Here is a 27861-nt window from a genome sequence, read left to right as displayed (position 1 = left end):
GGAGGGGGTGTGTATGAGAAGGGCAGAGTATTGTTGCTGCAGTATATTTGTAAATTGAACATTTAGTCAAACATTCCATATGGCAAATGCATAGAAAATATGTTGCTGTTTCTGTATGGGTAATAGAGGTAGAGAGAGAGAAGCTGCTGTCTTATTCAGAGCTCATTATTTCCTGAGTTGTAGGACTACATGGCATTGGAAAGGCCCCAGTTATTCAGGATGTGCCTGTGGAACTACAGCCTTTGCTTAGAAAGACTCTGAGGGATGAGAATGCCCATGTGAGAATGGCGGCTGCCGTGTGCCACTACACCGTAGGGATGTGGAACGATGAGGCACAAATGATCATGAAGGAAGCTCTGGTACATGGTAAGGGCTTTACTGCTGCTTCCCTCTGTTGTTTACTTTTCTCCTACACCTTCATCAACTTCAAAATCCCTGCTTTGCAGCTACACACTTCAGCCTGAGACGGCTAGATGCAGCTCCCTCTAGAACCAGCCAGAGCCATTCAGTTTAGTAGCAGAGTGGGTCACTGGAAAGCGAGGGAAGGGGGCCTGTCCCAGTTTGGAGTGTGCTGCCTCTGAAAATTACATGCCCTGCGAGCCCCAAGGAGCCTGGTACTGGAGCTGATAACCTCTGTAAATAGTGTAATGTGCTAAACCACCAGTGCTTCCACGCACCCATTTCATATCATTCTGATTCAAGACCGAAGGGAGGTGATCTGGTTGATCCTTGAAAGACATTCAGTTCCTCCTGGGCTGGGGCTTCTCAGCTGTTCAGCTGTGCACAGCAATACTGCATTACATTTTAGGCAGGAAGTGAAGAATACTGTGTCCAGCTGACACCCTGCAGTGATACTTTGGAAAGAAGTTTGTGGCCCCAGCAACTAACTGCAGATATTTTCTGTGACTTTCCTATGAAGAGAAACAGGTGTCTTTTATTTATTAGTTTTGCTCTACGAAAAGAGGAACCTCCTTTTAAATTAGCTATCTCAGGAGCCTGGGTGCATCACACATGTCACATTTCAAAGGCAACATTGTGGTTAATGCTCTGTCATTTCTAAGAGGCTTAGTTGAAGCAGTGGCACTCGCTTGGTGCCATTTTCTGGACTGTTTTATTAATAATTCTGTTGACCCAAGCATGAGTCACAGTTTGGAGCCTTGAGGATGTTCCACTTGGGAGTAGAAATTGATGATGGATTCTGGTGGTGGGTGGTTGTTGTTGTTTTTTTTTTATGCAATCTTGTTATTTACTAGTAATGTACAAACCCCTGCTTCTCCAAACAGACGAGGAACCACAGGCACTGGCTTCCTCCAGGCCCCAGGGGTGCACACAGGCAAAGAGAGGGCATGTAACTTGCCCGCTCTGCCTCAGGCCCTGCCCCCACCCCTATACCACCTCTTCCTGGCCCCACCTTTTCCCACCCAGTTCTGCCCCCTCCCCCAAAGGTGCCCCCCCCCCCGAGGAACAGCTGATCGTGGCGAGCAGGAGGCGTTTGGGGGGAGGGGGAGGAGTTGATCGGTGGGGACTGGCGGACAGTAGGTGCTACGGCTGGGGGAGCTGGTTGCCGGTGGGTGCTAAGCACCCACTAATTTTTTTCCATGGGTGCTCCAATCCTGGAGCACCCATGGAGTTGGTGACTATGCGAAGAACCAAAAACTAAAGGAGATGGTTTCTTTGCTCAGACTCAGGAGCCCCCTCTCTGGCTTCTTCCAGGGTCATACATTGTGCTTGTCCATGCAGTCTCTGTCTCTCCCAGTCTGTCTTGCTTCAGTTCATCTTGAGTCTCGCTCTGGTGTGCATGTGGGCATGCACACATACAATTTCACCAATCAAAGCCTAGTCCTGGCATTTTAAGATCCTTAGGTTACATGATTCAGCTTCTCCTTAGTGTTTCCGTGTGCCTGTGTTTTGGATGCTACTGCTGTTGTTTCAGTTACCAGGTTACAATGGCTTCTGTACATTTATTCTGAATGGAAGGCAGCAGCAGTGCCTGACCCATAAGAAGATTTAGCCCAATCCATAGCAACTCTTTGCATTTACCTAGTATCTTTAATCATAAGATCTCCCAGTGCTTTACAAACATTAATGAACTACGGTTTACAATACCCTCTGAGGTTGGTAAGTATCAGTCCCATTTTATTTAAGAGTAAACAGAGGCACATAACTTAATCATCGAGTACAAGGGCCCAGACCAAGTTACTGGCAGAGTCAGCAATACAAATGGGAAATCCTGGCTACCAGTTCCCTAGTGCAGTCATTAAACACTCCTTCCTGGTGCTGAGCAGAGGAATTAGGCACCTCCCCCACTAAACATTAATGCTGCTTACCACCTGACATTGATGGGAGACTTAGTGTATGGGCCTAACATGTAGACCTACTACTGGACTGATCATTTGCAACAGAACTTAGCAACAAGGATTCATTCAAAGTTTGTCCTGATTAACCTTGGGAATCATGACATCACTGCTAGAAGGCTAGACTTAGGCTATGTCTTCACTACAAAATTAGGTCAAATTTATAGAAGTCAGTTTTGTAGAAAGCGTTTTTATATAGTCGATTGTGTGTGTTCCCACACAAATGTTCTAAGTGCATTTAGTCGGCGGAGTGCGTCCACAGTACCGAGGCAACTGTCGACTTCCGGAGCATTGTAGCTATCCCACAGTTCCCGCAGTCTCTGCTGCCCATTTGAATTCTGGGTAGAAATCCCAATGCCTGATGGGGCAAAAACATTGTTGCGCGTCAGGCCCCCCCCCTTCCCTGCCTCCCTCCCTCCGTGAAAGCAACAGCAAACAATCATTTCGCTCCTTTTTTCCTGGGTTACCAGTGCAGACGCCATACCATGGCAAGCATGGAGCCTGCTCAGCTCATCATCACCGTATGTCTCCTGAGTGCTGGCAGACGCGGTGCTGCATTGCTACACAGCAGCAGCTCATTGCCTTTTGGCAGCAGACAGTGCAGTATGACTGGTAGCCATCATTGCCATACTCCAGGGTGCTCTTTTAGCCGACCTCAGTGAGGCCGGTCGGGGTGCCTGGGCAAACATGGGAGTGACTCAATCAGGTCATTTCCCTTTTAAGTTTCGTCTCATGGTGATTCAGTCCTGCTGGCAGTCGTACTGCATTGTCTTCTAATGAGCAGCCAGGAGACGACGATGGCTAGCAGTCGTACTGCACCATCTGCTGCCAGCAAGATGTATAAAGATAGATGAAGTGGATCAAAACAAGAAATAGAACAGATTTGTTTTGTATTCATTTTCTCCCCCCTTCCTCCCTCCCTCCGTGAAATCAATGGCCTGCTAAACCCAGGGTTTTGAGTTCTATCCTTGAGGGAGCCATTCTGTTTCTCCTTGATGCAAAGCCACCCCCTTTGTTGATTTTAATTCCCTGTTAGTCAACCCTGTAAGCCATGTTGTCAGTCGCCCCTCCCTCTATCAGAGCAACGGCAGACAATCGTTTCACGCCTTTTTTCAGTGCAGACGCCATAGCACTGGGAACATGGAGCCCGCTCAGATCACCGTGGCAATTATGAGCACTATAAATACCGCGCGCATTATCCAGCAGGATATGCAGAACCATAACCTGCAAGAAAAGTGAAACCAGGCGAGGAGGAGGCGACTGCAGCACGGTGACGAGAGTGATGAGGACATGGACACAGACTTCTCACAAAGTACGGGCCCCTGCAATGTGCACATCATGGTGTCAATTGGGCAGGTTCATGGTGTAGAACGCTGATTCTGGGCCTGGGAAACAAGCACAGAGTGGTGGGACCGCAAAGTGTTGCAGCTCTGGGACGATTCCCAGTGGCTGCGAAACTTTTGCGTGCGTAAGGGCACTTTCATGGAACTTTGTGACTTGCTTTCCCCTGTCCTGAAGCACAAGAATACCAAGACAAGAGCAGCCCTCACAGTTGAGAAGTGAGTGGCGATAGCCCTGTGGAAGCTTGCAACGCCAGACAGCTACCGGTCAGTTGGGAATCAGTTTGGAGTGGGCAAATCTACTCTGGGGGCTGCTGTGATGCAAGTAGCCAACATTACCACTGAGCTGCTGATATCAAGGGTAGTGACTCTGGGAAATGTGCAGGTCACAGTGGATGGCTTTGCTGCAATGGGACTCCCTAACTGTGGTGGGGCCATAGACGGAACCCATATCCCTATCTTGGCACCGGAGCACCAAGGCAGCGAGTACATAAACCGCAAGGGGTACTTTTCAATGGTGCTGCAAGCACTGGTGGATCACAAGGGACATTTCACCAACATCAACGTGGGATGGCCGGGAAAGGTACATGACGCTCGCATCTTCAGGAACTCTGGTCTGTTTCAAAAGCTGCAGGAAGGGACTTACTTTCCAGACCAGAAAATAACCATTGGGGATGTTGAAATGCCTATAGTTATCCTTGGGGACCCAGCCTACCCCTTAATGCCATGGCTCATGAACCCTTCACAGCCAGCCTGGACAGTAGTCAGAAGCTGTTCAACTATAGGCTGAGCAAGTGCAGAATTGTGGTAGAATGTGCATTTGGGCATTTAAAAGTGCGCTGGCGCAGTTTACTGACTCAGTTAGACCTCAGCGAAACCAATATTCCCATTGTTATTACTGCTTGCTGTGTGCTCCACAATATCTTTGAGAGTAAGGGGGAGACATTTATGACGGGGTGGGAGGTTGAGGCAAATCGCCTGGCCGCTGATTACACGCAGCCAGACACCAAGGCAGTTAGAAGAGTACATGAGGGCGTGGTGCGCATCAGAGAAGCTTTGAAAACCAGTTTCAGGAATGGCCAGGCTACAGTGTGAAAGTTCTGTTTGTTTCTCCTTGATGGAAATTCCCCCCCCACCTGGGTTCACTCTACTTTCCTGTAAGCTAAGCACCCTCCTCTCCTCTCTTCCATCACCGCTTGCAGAGGCAATAAAGTCATTGTTGCTTCACATTCATGCATTCTTTATTTATTCATCACACAGACAGGGGGATAACTGCCAAGGTAGCCCAGGAGGGGTGGTGGAGGAGGGAAGGACAAGGCCACACAGCACTTTTAAAACTTATTGAATGCCAGCCTTCTGTTGCTTGGGCAATCCTCTGGGGTGGAGTGGCTGGGTGGCCGGAGGCCCCTCCACCGCGTTCCTGGGCGTCTGGGTGAGGAGGCTATGGAACTTGGGGAGGAGGGCGGTTGGTTACACAGGGGTGGTAGCAGTGGTCTGTGCTCCTGTTGCCTTTTCTGCAGCTCAACCATACGCTGGAGCATATGAGTTTAATCCTCCAGCAGCCTGAGCATTGACTCCTGCCTTCTTTCAGCAAGCTGATGCCACCTACCATCTTCAGCCCGCTACCTCTCCTCGCGGTCATATTGTGTTTTCCTGCACTCTGAGATTGTCTGCCTCCACGTATTTTGCTGTGCTCTGTCAGTGTGGGAGGACAGCATGAGGTCAGAGAACATTTCATCACGAGTGCTGTTTTTTTCACCTTCTAATCTTCACTAGCCTCTGGGAAGGAGAAACATATGCAGCTGGTGGAGGGGGGAAAAAAAGGGAGAGTGGTAGTTAAAAAGACACATTTTATAGAACAATGGGTACACTCTTTTACGGTAAACCTTGCTGTTAACATTACATAGCACATGTGCTTTCATTACAAGGTTGCATTTTGCCTCTTATTGAGGATATGCCAGTTTGGTGTGAGAGATCACTCACGCAGGGCCGGGCAACAGAATTCGGCTTGCAGGCAGCCATAGTAAGCCACAGTCTTTTGGCTTCTTTAACCTTCATAACATGTGGGAATGGCATCAAACAGCAGCGCCCTCATTTCCCATACGAAATAGCCGTTGGGTTGGCCATTTAAAAATAGTTTGGCAATTTAAAAGGAGGGGCTGCAGTTTCTGGGTTCACATGCAGCAGAAACCCAACTACCCCTCCCCCCCCCACAATTCTCTGGGATGATGGCTTCACTCCTCCCCCCACTGCATGGCTAACAGTGGGGAAGATTTCTGTTCAGCCACAGGAAAACAGCCCAGCAGGAATGGGCACCTCTGAATGTCCGCTTATTACAACCACCCTATTTCAACCAGGTGACCATGAATGATATCACTCTCCTGAGGGTTACACAGAGAGAGAAAGAACGGATGTTGTTTGAATGCCAGCAAACACTGGGATCATACGCTGCAATACTTTGTTCTGCAATGATTCCCGACTACGTACTACTGGCCTGGCGTGGTAAAGTGTCCTACTGTGGAGGATGGAATAAGGCTGCCCTCCCCAGAAACCTGTTGCAAAGGCTTTGGGAGTACATTCAGGAGAGCTTTATGGAGCTCCATATTTCTGCTCCATCCCCAGACACGTTAACAGACTTTTCCAGTAGCTGTACTGGCCGTGAATGCCAGGGCAAATTAATCATTAAACACGCTTGCTTTTAAACCGTGTATAATATTTACAAAGGTACACTCACCAGAGGTCCCTTCTCCGCCTTGGGTGGGTTTGAGGGGCTACTGGGTCTAGGTCCAGGGTGATAAACAGATCCTGGCTGCTGGAGAAACCGGTTTCTTTGCTTCCTTGCTGTGAGCTATCTACAACCTCCTCCTCATCATCATCATCTTCCTCGCCCCCAAAACCCTCTTCCGTGTTGCCTCCCACTCCTTGGACGGAGTCAAAGCACAGGGTTGGCGTAGTGGTGGCTACACCCCCTAGAATGGCATGCGGCTCATCATAGAAGCGGCATGTCTAGGGCTCTGAAGTGGAGCGGCTTTTGCCTCTCTGGTTTTTTGGTAGGCTTGCCTGAGCTCCTTAATTTTCACGCGGCACTGCTGCAGGTCCCTGTTATAGCGTCTGTCCTTCATGCCATTGGAGATTTTTTTCAAATATTTTGGCATTTCATCTTTTCGAACGGAGTTCTGCCAGCACAGATTCATCTCCCCATACAGCGATCAGATTCCGTATCTCCTGTTTGGTCTATGCTGGAGCTCTTCGGCGATTCTGGGTCAGCATGGTCTCCTGTGATGATGAGCTCTGCATGGTGACCTGTGCAGGTGAGCTCGCCACGCTGGCCAAACAGGAAATGAGATTCAAAAGTTTGTGGGCCTTTTCCTGTATACCTGGCCAGTGCATCTGAGTTGAGAGCGCTGTCCAGAGCGGTCACAACTGAGCACTCTGGGATAGCTCCCAGAGGCCAATACCATTGAATTGCATCCACAGTACCCAAATTCGACCCGGCAAGGCTGATTTCAGTGCTAATCCCCTCGTCGGGGGTGGAGTAAAGAAATCGATTTTTAAGAGCCCTTTAAGTAAAAAAAAAAAAAAGGGCTTCGTCGTGTGGACGGGTGCAGGGTTAAATCAAGATAATGCTGCTAAATTTGACCTAAACTCGTAGTGTAGACCAGGTACTAAACTCGTAGTGTAGACCAGGCCTTACGCTGAGTGCCCTAATTCCCTCCTTCCCTCCCTCCTACTGTAAGCTTTCGCATCAGAAACAGGGTCACAAAGGATCCCATACAATTCGCCCACACCACAACTTTTTGTAACCCCAGTGACACTTCCTGCCACCCAATAAGAGGCCTCACTTTACTGTACCTCATGGGGCATATCTCCCTTGGGAGCACATCAGAGTTGCTTAGTCAGCCTCATGGGGTCACTGTTGAGTGGCATAAGCTATTTCTGTCCTCATCACTACTTGCTTGCCAGCTCCGCAGAACCTGGGCTGTGAGAGCCTGGGGCTTTGCCCAAACTTGGTGTACAAGGCAGTTTGGAACATTGAGGGGGAGGCGGGGGGTTGAACTCTCAGTGCTTTGAGATGTACTAAAGAAAGCACCACGGGAAGAGCATTGACTTCATATATCCTGCTGTACAATAACTTCCTCTCTCTCTTTCCCCTTGTTGGTAGGTAATTCTGCAGACAGCTGGGCAGCAGCACAGTGCCTGGCATTGGAGGGCATTGCCACTTTCCCTGTAGTAAAGAAGATCCTTTCCCAGATGTTTGATAAGAATGACAGCACCACAGAGGAGCAGGCATGTCTTCTATTAACTCAGCTCAGTGAATGCTCGGTAGGTACCATTGCTGGGGAGGAGAGAAGCACCACAGAAAGACAGGAAGGATCTGTGTGGCTGGGATCAGCCCTGCCTTCTGGCTCTATCTCCCTGGGTGAAATTCACCCCATACAGAGGTCCGGCACAAGACCTGTGCACCACTTAACCCCTTGTCCTGAACCTCTGCACAGGGTTGACTTTCACACTCAACAAGAAATGACTGGGCAGAGTCTGTTCTGCTATGGTTTATTTCTTTCTTTATTCAAAGCTCTATCTCAGGTCTTCTCAGGGTATGTCTACACTGCATGCTCCTTTCAGCGGTGTGTAGAATACAAGCGCTGCATTCCCTCCCCAAGCGTGGGTATAAATAAGGGTGGATAAAAGTCAATTATTTTTTTTTAATAATCGGATTTTTTTTTAATTTAAATCAGATTTTTTTGATAAAATACTTTTTGAGGAAAAAACTAAGATACACTTTAGCTCAAAGATATCTCATCATGGAATAGGGATTATAAATTCTAATTCTATAATATGAGACAATATATTCATGTAATGTTTAAGAAAAGTTTTGTAAATTAGTTCCAATAGTTCATGGATTAGGGACCCAATCTTATGGGGTTCCACAGGCTTCTGTATAGGTTATTATTATTTAGGTTAATCTTTCTATCTACCCAATGGGACTCAGTGCTCAGTCTAGAAGATACCATCAGAGATGCTTAGTTTTGCCATTCTCAAACTGTGGATTTGTGTCTCCAGAGGTAACATGCTTGTTAACAGCAAAAATGTTTTAAAATAAATAAATACTATATAGAGGTGAGAAATAACAGACCTCAACTCTATTGTCCCTCTGCAAATTTGTGTACACAGAGTCAATCCCTTACCTCTCTCTAAAAGTGCAAAGTTTCAAAAAGTTCAATGAATAGAAGATTGTTGGGGCGGAATAGATCTGGACAAGGAGAAGAAGTCTGGAGATAAATGTGAGAAGCGAGGGACATATGCTTGTTTTGTTAAAATATTATATGTTTGCTGTTGAAGAAAAAATCCAGAATACATAACGTTGTTGTTTTAGTTAAATAAAACAATTTAAATGTCTATCTGGTGATGTTCTCCTCCTAATACAGCATGGCAAGAAAATCCTCCAAATATTAATGATTAACCTGTTGAATTGGAGATAGTTCACCTCCCAATGACTTCATAAATATCTGCTTCAATTACCTTTGGTAAATGAAATAACCAAACAATCATTTATTTTCTGATATAGCTGTAGAACTAATCTGAAAAGTTTTCAAAATAAATCACTGTTTAAAAATGTATAGTGTGTACCTTCTAAAAATGAAGCCTACATCTATCTCTGAGTTGTGAAGAATATGTATTAAGGTTATAACAACCAACAAGAATGCAGTTTTGTGTAGAAATCCATGATTAAATCGAATCTTCCTGACTAGTGATTTAAATCAAATCCACCCCAGTATAAATAGCAGTGTAGATGCTGAGGCACTGTTTAGGCGAGTAAAGACACACCTGAACCCTATAAGTAAGTTCCCGGGTATGTATCCTACAGGGCTCTCTACTTGCCCAAGGAGTGCCTCCCCTGTCTACATTGCTATTTTTAGCAATGTAGTGTCCTGCTATCTCCCACTTCTTGAGTCTTTCTCCACCCAGGAAGCTGTCAGAGCCTTTCCCTGCCATAGTGAAAGACTTTGGCAGCAGGGAAAGGCTCTGGCTGAGGGCAGGCAGAGGTGTGCAGTGTAGAACATAGCCTCAGTCATTTGAGAGCAGGAGCAACTTGTCTCTTGGTTCTGCGTTTAATGTAATTTATTATTGGATAGGAAAATATAGTAAAAAATAAAATAAAAGTAAATTAAATTGAAAAACCAATTTTGTTCTTTATCCATCTGTCACTCCCCGCAGCAAAAGTTTCTGCTGCTTTCATTTCCCAGGCCTTAAAAGGTACAAAGGTTCATCATTTCCTTTCCCCAACTGTCTGTGAGCCATGGCCATGATGCTTCCTTTACAATAAAAGAGATTCTAGCAGAGTTCTAACCCTCTATCATCACCCTCACTTTGGTCTTTCTAAAGAAGCCAAAATCCTCTTCTCATCTGTCATGATGGCTTTATTGGGGTTTTTTATTAGGTGATTTTTCCATACAGTGTATGATAAAAACCTTCCCTCTCTAGCCAACCAAGGGTCAGTCAAAAGTCTTAGGCAAAGTAGCATAAGGCAACATTTCTATAAAATACTGTGGGCAACCCTTGACCCTTCTGGGTGAGCCTGAGCCCTCGCCACTAGCTCTTCCTTTGTGATCTGGATGATATGCCAGTTCATACTGTGTTTGTTTTACCCTGCACTGTTTGTAAACAACTTACCCCTCTTCCAGAGCTTGGTTTACTCCCTGCTGGCAGCCAAACTGAACAGCTGCCAGTGGAAAGATCGGATTTTGGCTTGCAGGGCGCTCTCTCGTATCCGTGGGTATGTAAGCCAGGTAAGTCTTGCCTCAAGCTCCCTAGACATAAGTGACTTTCAAAGTCTGTTAGCATATTTCAGCTGTTCAAAGTAGTTCCTCTCCTTTCCATCAACAAAATGTGCCTCCTAGTAGCAACCTGGCTAAGCCTTTCCCAAATTGCCCTTCAGAAGCTGGAGAGGCTGCCTCCTATATCTGTGTAACTGTGTCAATTTCTGAAGCAAATGCCTGTCTCCAAAGAGGCCTCAGACACTGGGGTGTTGCAAATCTTGTGCTGTGGAGATCAAGAACTCAGTGCAGCAAGGTGAGGGCTCATCTTTTCCCTTAGAACTAAGCTGAGAGAACAGACTTGTTATGTATTTCAACCAATCAGATCAGCTTCTCTCTCTGCTGATCTATAACTTAAATTATATGCAAAAACTAGTATTAGGGACAAGAAATCAAGGACTCGCAAGACAAAAAATTCCAAACTCTAAGAGTTAACATTAGTGCTTAAATCTGCCTCCTCGTGCATGTGGACTATCTCCAGATTTGGGCCATTCCTGTTTCTGGGGCCTCTCACACACAGGTGGCTGCTGTGAGATGTGGAGCTGGGGAGAAGGTTCCTCTTCCCCAGTCTGCAGAACAACTCTACAGACATTCTGTGCAGTAGATTCTGACCCTTTTATGCAGCTCTGCCAGGGTGGAATGGAAGGATCTTGTAGTAGTGGGTCTTCCAACTCTACTACTTCACTGGGCTTCTCATGCTTCTCATGCCCCATCCCCTCCTACACATAACTACACATTATGCTGGAATGCAGGGAGCTCCTGCGGGGCAGCTGCGCCTCCAACACCTCTCCCCCCCACCCCACCCCCCAGTGCATCCAGCCCTCTCTTGCACAGCCGTGCTTCGCTATAGCCTGGGAGCCCTCCACACTCATGGAAGAAGGGCTGGATTTGCCTCTAATCAGGAGGGTCCAGTGGACGACCTATCCTGATTAAGCGCCTTCCTGATTATCCAAATACTCATTGATACCTTCTTTTGCAACCCCTGCCAACACCACACACACAAAGGACAGTATGTATGACGCTCCAGTTAGTCCTCCGTAACCTGGAAGAGGGGATCTCCATATTGGCCTAGAAGGCTTGAGAAAGGCATGTTAATGGAAGTAGCTGAACCCAACCAACTTAATATTTTTTCCTGATCAATATTTTCCCCGGGGCCGTCTTCCTCATTGTGTTTCACTAAAAACACACCATTGTTGGGTACAGTTGATTCCATAGAAGACTTAGAATGCGGGATATACAAATATGAACATCAAATAAAATTAGATAATTCCTTTGTCCAAAGATCTTTGGAAGAAAAAGGAAAGTTTAATTCTTCCTGGTGGTTTGAAGGGGCTGATCCTGGAAGAGGCTGAGCGCCCTCCACTCCTACTGAAGTCAGTCAAGTGGAGGGTGCTCAGCTGCTCTCAAGAGGTGCACAATATCTTGCATGATTGGGTCCTAATGGAACTGGCTTGCTATGACCAGAGTGTATTTTAGATATAGAAAAAATGGATCCTTTTATTGACCTTCCACAAACGTGAAGTTGTCCTGTAATGACACCTTCTGGGCAAGTTAAAGATACACACTTGTGACTCTCCTGTACTGACTACTCACAGATTTTTATGGCCTTGATCCTGCTCCCTTTTAAAGTCAGTGGCAAGACTCCCACTGACTTCAGTAGGGGCAGGACTGGGCCTTCTTACTGCCCATGCTTCTAGTAGTTTCTTCTCAGTGGCAGCTAACACAGTTCAGTCAGGATGCTGCTCTTCATGACAGCTGCTGCTAAAGGAAGCAGCTTTCTCTTTATGTTCTATAAATGGAAGAGTTTACATAGCAGAGTAGAAAATATCAACTAAATTGTGTTTTAATCTAAGCAAAATGATGGTGATGTTATCTCTTGTTAAAGGATCACCTCACCTAGTGTATTCAGGCAACAAGCCAACATGTCTGATGCCAAACCAACAACACCCAATTTGCTACTGTTATCAAATATGGAGGGAAAACACCTACTTCGTTGCCAAGATATGGATGCTGTTTTCCGCTCAGAAACTGTTGTTGGCATTTTAAAACAAAAACAAAAAAATCTGCAACAGAAGGATCCAAAAAAACAACCCAACAATTTTTTTCCTTGTTTGTTATGAAATAGGCATCATTTCTTGTTATGACTTTCATCAACACAACTTCACAAAAAGTGTTGATGTTTTTTCCTCCAACTTCGGGACTAATTGCATAAGAAAGGCTTTTCAGTTCTGCACTGAATGATTGCATTAGCATGAAGGAATAGAGATCTGTGTCTGTACAGCACCTAGCACAATGGGGTCCTAGTCCATGACTAAGCCTCCTAGGCACTAGGGTAATACAAATAAATAATTATTCCATCCTGAGCTGGTACAGCTATGTGTACATCCAACCCTTTTTATTTTTTATGCAATCCATTGACTAGAAGAACTCAGATTTAATTTTATAAAAGTGTGTTCATTATAACAGGAATGGTGATTAATTCTTCAGTGTTTGGTACACAGTGACTTGTGTTGCTAAAGCAAGTTATAATGGCTTTTTCAATAATAATAGTCTGTTTACTTATAGATTTAAACAACGTTCTGCTGGAAAATTTCTGACCAGCTATAGCGAATGTTAAAGGTGTGCACAGTCTATTTTCAGGAGCTTAGTCAAAGTGCTGTTACGTCTTTTACTCAATGCCTAGGGACTTATGTGGTAGGCACAAGTTTCAAAATTGATAAATAAAATGTGGCCAGGGACCCATTCTGCCTGTATAATTGAGAACAAGGCAATCAACTGCAGAGGGTTTGTTTTTGTTTTTTGAGGCAGGGCGGGGAATGGAATTTAACCAGAAGTTTCTAGTCATCAACCAAGTGCTAGCAAATATACGAATGGCCATACTACATCAGACCAAAGGTCCATGTAGAGCAGTATTGTGTTTTCCGACAGTGGCCAATGCCAGATGATTCAGAGGGGATGAACAGAACAGATAATTATCAAGTGATCCCCCTGTCACCCTTCCCAGCTTCTGGAAAACAGGGACTAGGGACACTTCAGAGCATGGTTTTGCATCCCTGTCTATCCTAGCTAATTGCTGTTGATGGGCTCTGTCCTCCATAAACTTATCCTGTTCTTTTTTTAACCCAGTTAGTCTTGGCCTTCACAACATCCTCTGGCAAAGAGTTCCACAGGTTGACTGTGCATTGTGTAAAGAAATACTTCCTTTTTGTTTGTTTTAAACCTGCTGCCTATTCATTTCCTTTGGTGACCCCTAATTCTTGTGTTATGAGAAGGAGTAAATAACACTTATTTACTTTCTCCACACCAGTCAGTATTTTATAGACCTCTGTCATATCCCTCCTTAGTCGTCTCTTTTCCAAGCTGAAAAGTCTCAGTCTTATTAATGTCTTCTCATATGGAAGCTGTTCTATACCCCTAATAATTTTTGTTGCCCTTTTCTGTACCTTTTCCAATTCCAATATCTTTTTTGAGATCGGGCGACCAGATCTGCATACAATATTCAAGATGTGGGCGTACTGTGGATTTATATAGAGGCAATATGATATTTTCTATCTTATTATCTATTCCTTTCCTAATGTTTCCCAACATATTGGGGTTTTATTTTTGACACAATCAAACTTGAGACCTAATGCTGATGTCAATAGGAACTGGACATTCACCACCCTGCAAGACTGAGTTCCAAGTGTGGCCCTTGGGTTCTTGGCCAGTGTGAGCATGGATAGACTCAGACTTCACCACATACTGTTGGAAGGCAGTGCATTAAGGGTGGGATTTGTAAAGCACCCAGTGTTGGCCTAATTTTGCTTCCACTGAAGTCAATGGTAAAATTCCCACTGACTTCAATGGGAACAAAGTTAGGCCAATATGAGTTCCACCATTCACTTCAATGGCAGCAGAATTAGGTCCGTGCCGAGCCCTTTGGAAAATTCCATCCTCAAGTAGTGTCTTTGGAATCAAATCAAATGGTTGATTAATGCTGCAGTGAGTCAACCTCAGCCCTTGTGATGATCTTGTGTATAGGACCTGAAGAACAAGCTTGCGCAGCTGATGTGGAATGACTGGAACATGGAGGTGCGCCAGGCAGCTGCCCTGGCACTGGGGCAGATGAAGCTTGGGAAAGAAGTCCATGACCAGCTCAGGTAAGAGTTAACCATCTTGGTAGCTTTGCTATGGGGAAGTGGAGTTCTGAATTATTATCACCCAAATTTCTTGGTCACTTGTGCCATCAGTGTAGCACTACCTAGCAACAATTGCACTAGTATTTCCTTTGCTAAATGGTGGAACCTAGTTAGACACTAGATTAGCAATGGACTACCCTCAGGGCTGATACAGCACTGTATAATTTGGAATTATGGCATATTCTGTAATCCTAATGTATGACTGTAACCAGGCTTTCAAATACATACTGTATTTAGGGTCTTCTTTATTTACAATTACAGCCATAATAATTGCAAGTGCATCCTTTTGCATGTGTACATCTGTTCCTGACTTTACCTAGAAACTGTCATGGGAAAGCAGTTACTGTATATACTTGTGCATAAGATATTTACATTAAAATTTCAGCCCACTAACATGGGTTCAGCCTATAATGGGGCCTAGCACTGTAGATCAGTTATATTGATCCACTTACCACCCTGATCGGTAAGCATGAGAGAGCAAGGTGATGGTAGAGTTGGGGAATAACCAATCCAGTGGCTGAAAAGAAAACTATGGGACCCAAGGCAACATTGAAAGTCAGACAAGTCATGGGTCAGCAGCTGAAAAGAGAGAGGAGCAAGTTTTGTGGGCAAGTTTTGTGGAGCCCACTAACATGAATCACTCACTTTTGTTAGATTCTATCTTACAAAATGATGGGCTCTGTCCAGTTTATGTGTGGGTTATACGTGAATATATTGGTAAGTATTCACAGGCAGATCTTCTATACTCAGAGAATACACTTGCCAGCAGTAAGGAGTCTGTGAATGCTCACACTGGGCATAACCAGTGCTACAACAGGCCTGATTCTATGTGAAGTGTTTAAATATAGGTCTGTTACATGGAGTGACCCCTGGAGTTTTGGGACTCATTACAGTGGGACTAAAGGGCTGAGTCTTTTTTTTTTTTTTTTTAAATGAGCAGTGACAGGAGAGGAACCTTTGAATAGGGATGTAATGAGTCTCAGGGGCTTTGCTCAGTCAGGATAATCCTCCCATTTTTGTGTGCATCTGTCTGGACCATGCAGACCAGGCCCAGCAGTTGCTTATTTAAAACTCCTTTGTGCTCTCAGGGTGAAGCTGAACAGAGGAGATTGCCGGATGAAGGTGGAAGCGCTCTCATTGATTGGCTGGCTACGGCTTATGACAGCGAAGTTGCTTCCGGGCTTCCTTCAGTGCTTCTCCAATGACTTTGTTGCAGTCCGGAGAGAAGCTTGCCTTACCGCTGGAGCACTCAGGATCAAAGATGAAATGGTAAGTAGGAGTGTTTAAAAATAAAAATAAAAAAAAAAAAGCCTGATAAAGATCCTGAACCCAAAGGAAAAAAAGATTTCTTTCCTTTATTAATGCTAATTCTAATTTCTGTGTTCCCTTGTTCAAGATGGGATGTACTTACGTGCATCACTCACTTTTGATTCATAGATATTAAGGTCAGAAGGGACCATTATGGTCATCTAGTCTGACCTCCTGCATAATGCAGGCCACAGAGTCTCACCCACCCACTCCTGCAATAAACCTCTCACCTATGTCTGAGCTATTGAAGTCCTCAAATCATGGCTTAAAGACTTCAAGGAGCAGAGAATCCTCCAGCAAGTGACCCGTGCCCCATGCTACAGAGGAAGGCGGAAAACCTCCAGGGCCTCTTCCAATCTGCCCTGGAGGAAAATTCCTTCCCGACCCCAAATATGGCGATCAACTGAACCCTGAGCATATGGGCAAGATTCACTCTGTAGTAACTCAGATCCCACCCCATCTAACATCCCATCACAGGCCATTGGGCCTATTTACCATGAATATTTAAAGATCAATTAATTGCCAAAATCATGTTATCCCATCATACCATCTCCTCCATAAACTTATCGAGTCTAATCTTAAAGCCAGATAGATCTTTTGCCCCCACTGCTTCCCTTGGAAGGCTATTCCAAAACTTCACTCCTCTGATGGTTAGAAACCATCTAATTTCAAGTCTAAATTTCCCGATGACCAGTTTATATCCATTTGTTCTTGTGTCCACATTGGTACTGAGCTTAAATAATTCCTCTCTCTCTCCATTATTTATCCCTCTGATATATTTATAGAGAGCAATCATATCTCCCCGCAACCTTCTTTTGGTTAGGCTAAACAAGCCAAGCTCCTTGAGTCTCCTTTCATAAGACAGGTTTTCCATTCCTCGGATCATCCTAGTAGCCCTTCTCTGTACCTGTTCCAGTTTGAATTCATCCTTCTTAAACATGGGAGACCAGAACTACACACAGTATTCCAGGTGAAGTCTCACCAGTGCCTTGTATAACCATACTAAAACCTCCTTATCTCTACTGGAAATAGCTCACCTAATGCATCCCAAGACTGCATTAGCTTTTTTCATGGCCACATCACATTGGCGGCTCATAGTCATTCTGTGATCAACCAATACTCCAAGATCCTTTTCCTCCTCCGTTACTTCTAATTGATGCGTCCCCAGTTTATAACTAAAATTCTTGTTATTAATCCCTAAATGCATGACCTTACACTTCTCACTATTAAATTTCATCCTATTACTATTACTCCAGTTTACAAGGTCATTCAGATCCTCCTGTATGATGATATCCCGGTCCTTCTCTAAATTGGCAATACCTCCCAGCTTTGTATCGTCCGCAAACTTTATTAGCGCACTTCCCACTTTTTGTGCCGACGTCAGTAATAAAAAGATTAAATAAGATTGGTCCCAAAAACAATCCCTGAGGAACTCCACTGGTAACCTCCCTCCAGCCTGACAGTTCACCTTTCAATATGACCCTCTGTAATCTCCCTGTTAACCAATTCCTTATCCACCTTTCAATTTTCCTATTGATCCCCATCTTTTCCAATTTAACTAATAATTCCCCATGTGGCACAGTATCAAATGCCTTACTGAAATCTAGGTAAATTAGATTCACCATATTTCCTTTGTCTAAAAAATCTGTTACTTTCTCAAAGAAGGAGATCAGGTTGGTTTGGCACGATCTACCTTTTGTAAAACCATGTTGTATTTTGTCCCATTTACCGTTGACCTCAATGTCCTTAACTACTTTCTCCTTCAAAATTTTTTCCAAGACCTTGCATACTACAGATGTCAAACTAACAGGCCTGTAGTTACCCAGATCACTTTTTTTCCGTTTCTTAAAAATAGGAACTATGTTAGCAATTCTCCAATCATACGGTACAACCCCTGAGTTTACAGATTCATTAAAAATTCTTGCTAATGGGCTTGCAATTTCATGAGCCAGTTCCTTTAAAATTCTTGGATGAAGATTATCCAGGCCCCCCGATTTAGTCCCATTAAGCTGTTCAAGTTTGGCTTCTACCTCGGATGTGGTAATATCTACCTCCGTATCCTCACTCCCATTTGTCGTCCTACCATTATCCCTAAGCTCCTCATTAGCCTTGTTAAAGACTGAGGCAAAGTATTTGTTTAGATATTGGGCCATGCCTAGGTTATCCTTAACCTCCACTCCATCCTCAGTGTTTAGTGGTCCCACTTCTTCTTTCTTTGTTTTCTTCTTATTTATATGGCTATAGAACCTTTTACTATTGGTTTTAATTCCCTTTGCAAGGTCCAACTCTCCTTGACTTTTAGCCTGTCTCACTTTATCCCTACATGTTCTGACCTCAATAAGGTACCTTTCCTTGCTGATCCCTCCCATCTTCCACTCCCTGTATGCTTTCAGCTTTTTCTTAATCACCTCTCTGAGATGCTTGCTCATCCAGCTTTGTCTCCAACTCCTGCCTTTGAATTTTTTCCACTTTCTTGGGATGCAGGCTTCTAGCTTACAAAATGATGGGGACTGAGGGTGCTGAAGAGTCAAATTATTGTGGGTTGTGAATATTTCCTCCCATATGGAATAGAGAAAACCATGTATCTCCAAAATATTGGTTCTGAACATGCATGCTGGGAATCTGCCCACAGGTACATAAAATGGATCTAGTGGACAATGAATCTCTTTGTGCCAAAAAGAACTGCCTCCTCTCACCCCACCTACACAAACCTTCACCCAGAACACTAATCAAACAGGAACTTCTTCAAGGCTTGGAAAAGTTTGATTAACTTTTAAAATCATCATTTTTTCAGGTTTGCATTCACTTCTGCAGTCCCTGGTTAGAACCTGGCGCAGAAGCCTGGAAGTGAGGCTCTCGGTACAGTATGTGTGTGCCCTGCTGTAAAGTCAAATGCAGGTGATGGCCTTCAGTTGCAAATTAAAACAGGGAAAATAAACCAGACTGATAATTCTAGCACTATTCAGGCAGGTACTGGATTCTGCAGGAAGCAGTGCCGGATCTGGAGGGCCATGCGGGCTTTTACTAGAATAAGTGACTGCCTGTAGAAATTAAAACACTCATGAGGTCACACTGTTCGCCATCCCTCATGAACACAAACCTGGTATGCCCCTGAAATACAACCCATTTGGAGGGGTCTTCTGGCTCTTCTCTCCAAATCACCATCTCTACCCTGTATAACTGTATGTGTGTTCTGTCCGGTATTGTTTTCACTTGTGCCTTTAGGCTGTTAGCTCTTTAGGACAGTGACTTGTTCATTATTTGGTGTGGGTCACATCCTGTATAGTATCACACATTTATATGATCCTATATAAATAATAAAGCATGATGATAATATCTCCTAACAGCTATATCCTTCCACCTCAGGTGCTAACGTGCCTCTTTAAGATGATGCAGACTGACCCTCATTGGAAAATCAAGGCTTTTGCCATCAGAGGTATTGTAGTTAGTTGGTGAAGACTTGTTGCTTTAATAGGATATTTTTTGTTTACTGTGAGGATTTTAATATTTTAGTTTTTTAAATAATATTTAAGGTTTCAAAATTTGCAACTTTAATGTCAGACATGGCACATGTGAACAGACAACAATTCTAACGGTAATAGAAATACTACAGCAGTATCTTTGAAATAGAATATTAGTCTAACAAAGTACACAAATTCTGAACCTCTGCTACATGGCCAGCAAATAGTAGCTTTTAACATTTTAAATGTAACTACTTCCATGGATCCCATACCAGGAGAAAAAGCTTCTTCACTGGTGGATTTGCAAATGGGGCACAGTGGTACCCCTAAACTTCTCAATCCACTAAGAGGAACAATCCTTCCAATTCTCCAAATTCCTTAATAACCAATATTTAAGTATCAGGGTCCAGTTCAGTAAATGAACTCAGTCTGCTTTGCATCCTCCCTCTCTCCCTTCTGTGAAAGTTTTTAAGTGGTTTAGAACATCAGAAGAAGACTTGGGTAGATTTATTTTGGTTTTTAAAAATACATTGACTTGAGGAAGCAATATTATTGCTGGCTGAGAATTCTAAACTGTGCATATGCCAGGGCCAGAAAGCATTAGTCTAAAAAAAATCATATGAATGATAATATCCTTCATACTTTTATCTTCGCTTTCCTCTGCGGAGCTTTGGCCCAGATCCTCAAAGGTAGTTAGGCTCCTAACTTCCATCAAAGTCAATGGAAGTTAGGAACTTAAATACCTTTAAGGCCCAAATCCTTAATGAACATAACAAACATTCATTAAGTCTTGCAACCCTACGGCAAGTACTATCTCCATATTGTAGATGGGGAAACAGACAAAGAGAGCTTATGTGGCTTCCGTTTGTTCCAGACACCTCCCAGAAAATGGTGATGTGTGATTATTCCTCCATTTCTAGAATGCTCACCTGTCGGGTTCCTCAGAGTTCTATTCCCCACTCCTCTCTTTTTTCATCATTACATGAAGCCAAGAGGGGAAGCATGAGGATCTATGTCTCAGGTCTCAAATGCCAACAATACACAGAAAGAACCATGCTCTACATCTCCTTCACCTGGATGCAAATAACACCAACTATCCCAGTGCCTGGCTAAAAGGCAGCTGGCTGAAGCTGAACCCAGGCACGATGGAGGTGATATTGCATGGAAGAAGGAAACATTTTGAAGAGTTAGTATCCCATCCCCGTCTATTGAGGCTGTCTGCCACTAGATTGTCAAATCAGTTTGCAGCCTCGGGCTCCTTATTGATACCAGAGGCTCAAAGAGCTACATCTGCAAAAAATGCCTTCTTCCACCTCAGGCTAGTTAGAAGATTGCACCCAATCCTTTGGCCATGATGATACATACATCTGTGTGATGTAGAGTGCAAGTTGGATTTACTGCAGGTCACTACAGTTAGATACAAGATGAGCCCACAAACCTTTAAAAAAAACAACAACACTTCAGTTAATCTTCAATGCTGCAGATTATCTAACTCCAGCCATCAAAAGCATATCACCCTGGGGCAATGGCAGCTGCCAGGGAGAGGGAGCCAGAAGAGCAGCAGCAGCAGACCCTGCAGGCAAACTCCTCCTATTTTCACACTGAAGCAGGGTCCCTTCCTTATGTGCCCCCGCCCCCAGATCCATAGAGTTGTGAGGGAACAAAAATGTACAATCCTTCAAACCAGAGAGGACAATTCCAGGATAACTTTGGGTTTTTCCATGGGCTGGTGGTGATTTGGGGTGCATACATCTGTCTGTCCTAAGTAGTGATCCCCATTACCGAAGTGTCTGAGTGCCTCACAATATTGAATGTATTTATCCTCACAACACAGACACAAAGAGGCTAAGTGTCTTGCTCAAAGTTAGACACAAAGTCTGTGGCAGATCAAGCAATTGAACCCAGATCTCCTGAATCCCAGTCTAGTGCCCTAACCACTGGAAAATCCTTCGTCTCTGGGAAATACATAACACAGCTATGATGTTATGGTTGCACTAGATGCAATTTTTAGACACGGAGGATGCTGAGCCTTTTGACCACTATACTCAATGTCAAAATGGTGTATTTTACATATCCCCGAACACCTCATTTTTCTGTATCTCGGCAGCCTATTATTTACATATTGTATTATTATCTTAGAACTTCCTTCCCATAGGCAGCCACTCAATTTAAAATTAGAAAGCAATAAATTTAGAACAAATGTTTTTAAATGTTACTTTCAGCACCCTAGATTCTTGGAGATTTTGATACCATAGAATGTGAACACATCAAACTGTGACTGGATTTCTAAAAAGAATGGGATAACATTATGATGGTGATATTTGTAGGTGGGTGTAAGGCTAAAATAGGTGTAATCAAATTCCATGCTTCAGGATATAAGCTGGTTGTTACAGAGGTAAGCAAAGAGTCCCCACTTCTTCTCCTTTCCCAAGCAACACTGCACAATTGACAAAGCACATTGGGGTTTTTTTTGTTTTTGTTTTTTAACGTTTGTCTGTAGCACAATCTATTAGCTACTTGTTGGAGGTTTCTTCTGCCCTGTTTGACAAATGCTCTGTTCCTAAGATTCCACAAGCAGGAAGCCATTAGCAATCCCAATAAATAGAGAGAAGCGCATCCGTTAACACAACCAAACCCCGGCATGAAAAAATTAAAACAAAGAAAAGCGCTTGATTTCCCCTTTTATGGCAGCACTGGGCCAAATAGGCCATGTGACCCCCCAGCTGAAACATCATCTTCTTTGGGCTGTTCATCATGAGGAGGAACCTGGAGTACGAAGAGAGGCCTGTCGTAGCATCGTCACCCTCCAGCTGCAGGATGAAAGTGTTCGGGCCATCTTATTGGAGAGGTTGATTCTGGAGCCAAATGAGATGGTCAGAGAGTAAGTAGCTAGGCTTCAAAAGGAAAACATGCTCAGGGCAAAATAAAGCCCCTCTCTCATTATGGTTTTGTCAGTGGATACTCCCCAGGGCTCTAAGCATATGCAGTGTGCTCTCCTTCCTTCTGAGGGATGCTGCTTTCTTTCCTAATAAACCCTGCATGCTCACAACATAGCAGGGATGGTGCAACATATAATTTCCTCCCAAGATGCTCCTTTAGTCAATTGCTAAGAGGTTTCTAAAGACTAATTTAGTGACCCACACATTAACCCTTCTCTTACTGTCTCTAAAACCTACCTTTCAAAGCAGCTGACATTTGTCAGCTGGGGTTGGGGGAAGATTGAAGGAGGCACAAGTGTTCTGTCACACCACTATTCCAACTCCCCATACCCACTTCATGAAGCTCTTAGACTCAATATCTGCCAAGACTTCTGGAGATAGTTCCATGGGTACCATAATTAAATCCCTCCTCTCACTCAGCTTGTCCAGCCCATTCCACACTTGATGTTGGATGTCTTACTAAAGTAGGGAGGATTGGGCAGACTTTTCTATTTGAACATAACTTCTCAAGTGAGACAGACTATCAATACCCCAATTCCATGATTCTTGAACTTTGGTCCATGGAGCACTTGCTAGTGGTTTGGGGAGAGTTGGCAAGTCATATGGTGTCAGCTATTGTCTTTGTCCAACATTAAATGAAGCAAAAAAGATTTTCCCAATATTGATTTTTTTTTCATATAAATGATTGTCACAGTAGTCACTGGTATATTCTGAGGGCTCAAACAGGAAGGTAAGTATAGGAAAATCTCTCTATTAAGTTGTGCTGACAAAAGATGCTATCAGATCATTAAAGACCAGGGTCCTATTCTGTTTTCATTGATGCCAGTTTTACATTAGTGTGACTCTGTTGGCTTCAATAGTTACACCATAGCTATACCTATGTAACTGAGATCAGGGCCACAAGTGGTCAAGATCATCAGTTTTACTTCTCATCTGAAAGTGTGCCCCAGCATCATGTCCCCTAACATGCTACGACTTTGCTTCAGTACCAATGCAAAGAGAGGGGGGATCCTTAAATATGTTTGTTAAATCACATTTTTAAATATATATGTATTGAGTTACTAACACTGCTTCTAGCAGCACTTAACAAATCCTTAACGCTGGTTATCTTACCACCTTGCTCCCCTCACTCATCTACTACCTCTATGCAATTCTGTACTCGCTCCCCCGCCAATCCTCTGAAGCCCGGACCAACTGGTGGGCCAACCCATGCCAATGTGGGAACACTATCCCTTCCTTCATCAGCTCACAGTGATAGCTGCTGCTTGTACCGCTTCACATGTATATGTGAGGCAAATGAGAGAAGGCAGCACAGATTGGAAGACTTGGCTGGTTCCCAGGTAGCATGTGAACTTCATTGCTTTTTGTGGCTCTTGCTTTTTCTTCAAGCTTCTGCTGTGCGTAAGTAACAAGTCTTTTATCACTTCTGTTTAGGGAAATGAATAAAGCTGTGAAGGTTCTCAATTTTCAACATACAGAGGAACAGGAAATGATTCAGAAGATCAAGAATGAGGTGAAGAGACATTGAGAGCCCAGCTCATAGAGGAAATGTGCTCAGGGCTTTTGGTTGGAAGATAGGGGAATACAACTTCATATTTAGAGATGGTTAGAAGGCAACTGATCTCTCTCCCCCACACACAGAGCTAATAAATTTGAGGGGAAGGAGGTGTCACCATCTCAGCTAGAGGATGGATGTTCCATGGGGTGGCCAACCTGTGGCTCCGGAGCCACATGCGGCTCTTCAGAAGTTAATATGCGGCTCCTTGTACAGGCACCGACTCTGGGGCTAGAGCTACAGGCGCCAACTTTCCAATGTGCCGGGGGGTACTCACTGCTCAACCCCTGGCTCTGCCACAGGCCCTGCCCCCACTCCACCCCTTCCTGCCCCCTTCCCTGAGTCTGCAGTGCCCTCGCTTCTTCCCCCTCTTCCCCTCCCCCCCCCCGAGCCTCCTGCATGCCACAAGACAGCTGATTGGGAGGTGCGGGGAGGGAGGGGGAGGCGCTGATCAATGGGGCTGCCAGTGGGTGGGAGGCACTGGGGGCGGGTTGGGGGAGCAGTTAGGGGGCTGCTGACACATTACTGTGGCTCTTTGGCAATGTACATTGGTGAATTCTGGCTCCTTCTCAGGCTCAGGTTGGCCACTCCTGCATTAGAGCTTGGTCAAGAGATAGTAAATGACATCACTTAGGTGGGGGAATAAGATCTAACGTGGATAAAGTCTCACTGTGACATAATGAGCATCTGCAGCTCAAGACTGCATTGGCCTTTTTTTATCATCATATCACACTGCAGCCTTGGATTAATTTACTGACCGCTTCTCAGAATTGGAATATTAAGTATTGCTTCAGGGAGAAGTCAGCACAGAGAAGAATTTCAAGTCTCTGTCCCAGGTGCATGTGATCACTCATACTATGTGCATTATACAGTATTCTATCTAACATTAGGCACAACCACATTCAGAAAGAACTGAATATAAAATATTTCTCATTTTCCTCCTTAAAAATGGGGATTCTTTTTAAATTGTCAAATAATGCTTTCTCCTAGTTATATGTAGTCCAGCATATATTCAGGGCCCTGTGTAATATGTGGCTGTACTTCATCATTCCATCTTTTCCCCCTGGGGCATAGCCACAGGTGGGGCTAGGTGAGCCACGGCCCACCCACTCAGCATCCAGGCCCACCCAAATCTGAGTAGGGGTGTAGTGCTGCCACAGCGGTCCAGAGAGTCACATGGACACCTGAAATCCAGGACAGAGCTATGTGCCTGCCCTTCAGAAATCTAAGCTTCGGCAGCTCTGCCTTGCCATTTTCTGAGCCGCCTCATGTGCGTGCCCAGCTCAGCAGGTGAAGCCCTGTGTCTGGGGGCACCAGGGCTAGGAAGAGGGCGTGGTGTCAGGGGAGAAGCTGAGCTAGCACAGTGTGTCATTGCCTGTGCACCCGAAAGTTGGGGCCCACCCAGATTTCCACTCCTAGCTACACCACTGCTGTATTCTGCAGATGTGTTCTAAAATCTGAACTTGCAATGAAAACCTTTCAAACATCTACTGAATGTACCCAATGCAGTGTTGTCTTCCTGGGTCTGTAGTCATCCTGTACAAATAGCTCTAAGAAAAGTCTGAGCTGCCCCATTCATCTCATTAGGGTATTGACTCTGAAACCTCAAGCTGACCATTTAAATGACCATTTTTTTGGCTGTTTCACTGCTGATCAGTTTGGGCCAGATTGTGATAAATTTACCCATGCTGAACAGTACCTTGCACTTACAGCATAAGTAGGTCTATAGAAGTCAACAAGACTAAGTGGGGAGTAATGCCCAGATCCATGAAGGGACTTGGCACCTAAACCCCAGATTTAGGCACCTAAGTCTCAGTTTTTGGTGCCACCGTGATCCACCAAACCCCTGCTCAGCCGCTGCCTAACCCTGTATGCATCTAAACTCATTGTAAAAGTTCCCCAGCTGTCTTTGGGCGTGCACACTGCTACCTCACTAGGCATCCTATCTCCTAGCTAACCAGATAGGCAGAGGAATGCATATCTCCCCTGTGGGCTTTGATCCGGTAGGCAGCAATAGTGGTGTCCATCTTATAACAGCCCAGTAGTAGTTAGAGCACTCTCCGGGGATGTAGGAAACCCAGGTTCATTTCCCACGTCCGCCAGAGGAGAGAGGATTTGAACAGGAGTCTGCCACATCTTTCAGGAGGATGTGCTAGCCACTGAGATATTCTGTTACAGGGCTGTCCACACTGGCGCTTTTATCGTGAAACTTTTGTTGGTCAGGGGTGTGTGTTTTTTCACACCCCGACCAACAAAAGTTTTACTAACAAAAGTGCCAGTGTAGAGATAGCCTTAGTGTATCACAGTCTAGCAGGATGTTATTGCAGAAGTGCCAGTGTGCTTATTCCATAATCTCCAAAGTGTCAAAAACTCCAGTTGTCGCATACACAGCTTCCCCTAACAACTTCTACAAAGCAGCTGTGCTTTGGCAATACAAACACTATTTGCATATTGAAAAATTAAGGACCAAGCAAAAAACTGAAATTAATATCTAAACAATAGAAGGATGACAGCAATGTGTTTTCATTTATTTTCATGTTATGTTTTGAATGGACATTCTTGTTAATTTAATCTGGAGCTGCTCCAGAAATTCCAGTCTGCGGCCCAGTGTGCCAAAACTTTTATCTAGTTTCCTGTGCAATATATGAAGCCTTACATAATTAGCTTTTCCATCCAAACGAGCAAAAAACGTATCATTCGTGGATTTTCCTTGTAGGGAGTGGCAACTATAGCAGCCCTCTGTCCCATATTTAATACACTTTTATTTTTCTGATTGAGCAACTGAATTTCTTATGGGCAAGAAAATGTGGCGCTCACACTTTCACAAAAGATACTCAGAACTATCCACTGTGCTTACTCACAAGCTGCTGGCTCCAGGACTTAATGAAAATAACCTTGCAAGATTCAACAGTCCAGCCAAAAAATATGCTTGTTCACCCCTTTACCATGATTTATAATGGAAAAAACTAATTGCTATTTGCCTGCCCCCCAAAATTGCTCATGCCACTCGAGTCAAATTTTGCAATTAAGAATTTGAAGACTTATCATCAGACTAACTGGTCTCCTGTTCCGCATTTTTTATCCAGATTTCCAGGCTAAGCCAAAAGGACTTGGTGACCCGGAAACTGCTGAAACTCGAAGAGATTATAGGTCATTTGTGGCAGGAAGCCAACCGAATCTATCATGCAAAGGAGCATAGCTCTGCCCACAAGGATATACTGCAGAACCTCATAGCTGTCCTTGGATCCACTTTCTCTGGTAATGTGTGTGTGTGTGTATGGATTAGAAGGGATGTGTTACATGGATCACTTCCTTTCAGAAGAGATCATACCAGTCTTTTGAGTTACTTATTCGGTGGGAGGAGGTTATATCATTCAATAGCTCTCCCAGCAGATACTGCATATCATTCAAAGGATAGGAGAGTTGTAGATGCAAAGGATATAAAACTTGATTTCAGTCATTAAAAAATTCTCTGGGCTGCTAAGGCTACCTTGCACTGCTTGGCTTTCAAATGGCTGGAGCTAGTCAGTAGAGAATTCTCCTTGCATAGGGAAAACTCTCCGTCACCTCCTAGCTACACTACACTAGCTGCTCCCCACAATCCAACCCTTGGTGTGACAGGGGATGCCCGGGTATGTTCTGGCATGGACAGGGAACGATACTCCACACTGGCACGAAGTCTGTTCTGGAGCTTGTCCCAGTGGTGCAAGTAGGAGTAGGTTGCTTGCGAGTCTAACTTTCTTGTGGCCAAGGATTAAGGATCTGCAACGGAACGGGTGTCATTCAGAAGTGTTCAGTTTCCATACAGAGACCTGGAGCTAGAGGCGTGGAGACCCATGGCTGTTTCCCTACCCACTAGTGCCAGAACACTGACTTCCTACTACAACTCGTTAGTGCAGTGTTGGGTAGAA

The 27861-nt window shown here is 44.4% G+C and overlaps 1 protein-coding gene across 1 annotated transcript in view; it reads left to right on the top strand.

Annotated features, from left to right (window-relative positions):
• The window catches only part of HEATR4 (HEAT repeat containing 4), a 68576-nt gene that overhangs the window by 30596 nt on the left and 10119 nt on the right, over window positions 1-27861 (top strand). Inside the window, exons 7-15 of the mRNA XM_077818768.1 lie at window positions 184-366; window positions 7857-8017; window positions 10378-10482; window positions 14530-14648; window positions 15776-15956; window positions 19362-19431; window positions 22148-22337; window positions 23830-23908; window positions 27037-27208. Coding sequence (XP_077674894.1) covers window positions 184-366; window positions 7857-8017; window positions 10378-10482; window positions 14530-14648; window positions 15776-15956; window positions 19362-19431; window positions 22148-22337; window positions 23830-23908; window positions 27037-27208 — 1260 coding nt within the window. The remainder of the gene's footprint in view (window positions 1-183; window positions 367-7856; window positions 8018-10377; window positions 10483-14529; window positions 14649-15775; window positions 15957-19361; window positions 19432-22147; window positions 22338-23829; window positions 23909-27036; window positions 27209-27861) is intronic.

The sequence above is a fragment of the Eretmochelys imbricata genome, chromosome 6 (genome assembly GCF_965152235.1).
Source record: "Eretmochelys imbricata isolate rEreImb1 chromosome 6, rEreImb1.hap1, whole genome shotgun sequence".
Lineage (NCBI taxonomy): Eukaryota > Metazoa > Chordata > Testudines > Cheloniidae > Eretmochelys > Eretmochelys imbricata.
Note: the sequence above shows the minus strand (reverse complement) of the source record. Positions and strands in the feature narration are given on the sequence as shown.